Below are 4,617 nucleotides of genomic sequence, written 5' to 3' on the forward strand. Positions count from 1 at the left end.
ACATTTATTTTTCGCTGATGATATCCTATTATTCTTGAAACTAAACAAACAAACTCCAGACCGTTTAAAAAAAGCTTTGAGAGCTTTTGTCAAATGTCTGGACAAAAAATAAATGATGATAAATCTACCATGATTGTCAGTCCAAATTGCAAATCTGAAGAAAAGGAAGACCTGCAAAATAAGTTCAAGATTTAGATAAAAAATAAGATTGGAAAATATCTGGGGATTCCCATTGACCTATGTACCAAAATGAAAGTATTAGGAAATCAAATCATCGACCGGATTCAAAGCAAACTGCAGAGTTGGAAAGGAAAATTACTATCTCGGGCAGGTAAACTCACTTTAATCAAATCAGTCATGCAAGCTATGCCCATATATGCAATGTCCGTCCATCTCCTTCCAAAAGAAACATGCAACCGAATTGATAAATTAATGAGAGATTTTTGGTGGGGTGACAACATTGAAAGGAGAAAGATTCATACAGTTGCTTGGGAAAAAAATTGTCAAACAAGAAGCAATGGGGGCCTTGGTATCAGAAAAACAGAGATTTTCAATAAAGCATTAGTAGCAAAACAATTCTGGAGGGTAGGACAAAATCCACAATCGCTACGATCCAAAATTTTAAAAAGCAAGTATTATCCTAAGACCAACCATATATGGGATATTGAGCAAGGCCCTAGAAATTCCAGCAAGATATGGAAAAATATATGGCAAGCAAAGAATTCCTCTCTAGGCCAAGCAAAGTGGCAAGTGGGGAGTGGGGACAATATTAGACTTCAAGACCCCCTCTGGTACAGGCCAAGACACGAAGACAGCCTAAAACACCCAAAAATTCAGCATGGTACAGTCAAAGATCTTATGGATCCAACTTCAGGGAATTGGAACAGAGAATTGATAAACACAGTTTACAATAGGCCTGAAGCTGAAGCCATCCTAAGCACGACCTTCTCCAAATTTGGACACAATGATAAGGTAATTTGGCCCTTCTCTGGCAGAGGTGAATACCAAGTGAAACAAGGCTACAAAATGTTAACGGCCAAAAATCAAGAAAGTGCTAATTGTAACCATCATACAAGTAAAAAGTGCTGGATTAATCTATGGAAACTAGGGATTCCTGCTAGGGTGTCTACATTCATGTGGAAAATCCTCCATCGTGGGCTTCCAACAAGAACTGAATTATTCAAGAAGCAAATCATCATGGATGAGTCTTGTGCGGTCTGTGGTGAACACCAGGAAAACTCTAGACTACCTGTTTATATCATGCCATTTTGCTAGAGCTGTATGGTTCAGAGCTGCGCAAGGGCTTAGAACTCACTTAACTAACACAACAGATTTGGTCAGCTGGTTGGAATCTCAAATTGTAAACTGTGATATAAAAAATTATGAGGAATTAGAGATCCTGACTGAACAAGGGGCGATTCTTTGGACAATATGGAAGACTAGAAACAGAGCCATTTTTGAAAACCAAGAGCCAGACATCCATCAAGCTGTGCATTCAGTCCAAAGATTAAAGTATGAATGGATGCAAGCAACGATAGCTCAAGAGCAACGTCACTTCACACCTCTTGAAGAAAGACATTACAAATCCTTTTCAAACTGTATGGAATGGCAGACTCTAATCATCATAGGAAACATAAACCATTGTGGTAAAGTAAATTGGGATGGAGGAGCCTTTGTGATTAAAGATCGCTTAGGACAGTCCGTCAAGAAAGGATGCTTCTCATGGTACGTGAGGAACAAGAAGACCAGCAATCTTTTAACTATTCGAGAAGCTCTCTACACCACGTGGAAGGAAGGATATAGAAAAGCCATCTTACTTGTGAGCTCAGTAAAATTAGCAAAGGAGGTGAAAACTACAAATACAAACAACAAGGAAGCGGAGATCCTCCTAGAAGACATCCGAATACAAAAGAGAATGTTTCAAAGCCTATATATCAAAGTAGCCCCAGCACCTATATTTCAAGAAGTTCAGCAGCTAGCAAAGATGGCAACCTAGTCCTTTCTGCACATTACCTGGCACTAAGTCTTTTCTTTGTTTTACCAAAAAAAAAAAAGGCCTCTCCATAGACAAACAAACAAATTCCTCAAAAACAAGTAACAAATCCTTGAACTATAAGATATATATAAAAATAAAAAATAAAAATAAAAATCTCTTTAGCATCCCGTTCTGTGTTGTTCTTGAGAAATGAGGAGGCAGCTCAAAAATATTTACCAGTAATATTTAGAAAGTCACTCACTCTACTCTATTTAGAATGTTTATTTGAGAGAGACGAAGGCTTTGTACTTAGACTACTCCCGCTCACTCAAAAATATTGAGTTTGTTACTAAGAGAACTACGTGTGGCTATTAATTTTTAAGGGAATACAACTATTTGACTTGCTAAGTTAGTGGGCTACGAGTGTGGCTATTAAATTTTAAGGAAATACTTCTAATATTTAACTAATTAAATTGGTTTAACTTGAAAGTTGAAACGTTTGAGGTTTTTTTTTTTTTTTTTTTTTTTTAATTGAAAAACGTTTGAGGTATGAGCTTTTCTTATATTCTCTTTGTTTACATTTAAAAAAAAAAAAAAAATCTCAATCAGTAGAGCTATAAGGTTTGAAATTGAAGAAACATTTGAAAATCAATTAAATATATAACAGAATGAAGTAATGGAAACATTAATTTTATAAGATAATCTCATTTAGTTACAAGTCAAGAAATTTTTTTAACGTATTTTTTGCCCCCCTAAGTCTAAAGTCTGGCTCCGTCCCTGATGGCTAGGGTATTCTTCTTACTAACTTGGAGAAGAGGAGTTAGGTTTTATATAGGGATGAAAGTGGCGGATAAGTATTGATGTTTTATACAATTACAATGCAGAGTTCAAGCACAAATCAACCTCAACCTCAACGTTGAAGATAAAGATAACATTAATTAAGCCTTTTCTTTTATCAACATAGATATATAAATTAAATATTAAAACATATATCTAATAGAGTTTTACTTAAACTAAACTATTGTAACATTTGATAAGATAATTACACGTTGAAGAAAATAATAAATATATAAGATATAAAACCTAAAATAAAAAGAAAAAGAAAATGGTGGTGAGGTGGAAAATTGTGAGAGTTTCAGAAGTTTTGGTTTTATATAGATAAGTGCAGTGAAGTGGGGGAAGAGAATGGAAAAGTGTGGAAGAAGATTTTCTAATATTGCTTAAAAAAAAAAAAAAAAAATTTTGTGTATCTAATATTGCTTTAAATAATTAGAGAAAAAAAAAAAATCCTCAACAAAGACTCAATTAACTCGTAATTTATATTTTTACCGGTCAAGTTCGTCACTGCTCGCTACATCACGTCAAGCGGTCAAGGTGGAAAATAGTCTTATATGACTAACTGACTAATAGTCTTATATGACTAACTGACAGGTAGCCCCAATGCACATAGACGTCATGGTGCATTACATTAATGGTGCATTCCATTAAACTAGTTTAATGTAATGCACCATGGCGTCTATGTGCATTGGGGCTACCCTTTCTTCTAACAAAAGAGAAAGATACACCATCAAAAAAATTAATAGAAGAAAATAAAGTAGCCTTTTGCATTTGCTAAAGTTGTGAAATTTATGGTAAAAGTTTTTTTTGTGTGTGTGTGTGTGTTTGTAGCGTTATTTTTACTGAAACAAAGTATGATTATATAATAAGAAAATTAAAGTTGTGAAAAGTTGCACATAAACAAATAACATAAACTCCATTTAAAATAAAATAATAAAAAAAGATTATAATGCAATGGGTAAGCTATAAATGATCAGAGTAGAGCAAAAATATTAAATATTAAAAATTGATCATTAAATTTTATTTTGAACATGAGTCAAGTTTAAGCTCATACTAAACTATAGTACATTTTCAAGTTTAGTTTATTTTATTCTCAAGCAATCTCAAGCTCATTCACAAGCTACTTAATTAATATATTAATCTTCCTTATATAATACACACTATGACTAAATTTTTTTACCCATACACAAATCTATACTAACAATAAATAGCTAATAGTTGAAATTATATTATTTATAGTAATTAGATATAAAATTATTTTTGTTTATGAACTTACAAATATTAGATTACCAATCTTGTGAATGAGACATGCATAAAAGATTAACAATATAATAGAATATTGTAATGTATTATGTATGTATAAAAATATGGATATTGTAGCAATAAAATAGTCAAAATATAGGGTTAATTATAACTATTTATCTTATATTTTCTAAGGATATGTTAATATGTATCACACCATCTAAATTAGCATCAAAATTAACAAATTAGCATCAAAATTAACAAATTAGTGGGTGACTAACCTTTAAATTATGAGGATATTTACGGTGTGTGTAAGAAACAGAAAAATAATTCTATAATTAACATTTAGTTTAAAATTAATTTTTCAGATAATTTACATACTAATTTGGATAATAAAGTAGATATTATAAAATAAAGCCAAACAAAACAACAAAAGCTTTTAACCAACAATTGTAAATAAGTTAAGAGTTGTAGGTTTCGGTTAACTCAATTGGTAAAGTCTATTATCTACAAATAAGAAATTTGAGATTGTATCCTTACTTACACCAAAAAACCAATTGGTG

At 32.1% G+C, this 4,617-nt stretch overlaps 1 protein-coding gene across 1 annotated transcript; it reads left to right on the plus strand.

Moving 5' to 3' along the window:
- Positions 1–249: 249 nt before the first annotated feature.
- On the plus strand, positions 250–1,996 carry LOC142610480 (uncharacterized). The gene is made up of 2 exons (XM_075782292.1): positions 250–997; positions 1,122–1,996. Exons 1-2 carry the CDS (start codon positions 250–252, stop codon positions 1,994–1,996), a joined length of 1,623 nt encoding a protein of 540 aa, XP_075638407.1.
- The last annotated feature ends 2,621 nt before the right edge of the window (positions 1,997–4,617 follow it).

Source organism: Castanea sativa, chromosome 9 (assembly GCF_040712315.1).
Source record: "Castanea sativa cultivar Marrone di Chiusa Pesio chromosome 9, ASM4071231v1".
Lineage (NCBI taxonomy): Eukaryota > Viridiplantae > Streptophyta > Magnoliopsida > Fagales > Fagaceae > Castanea > Castanea sativa.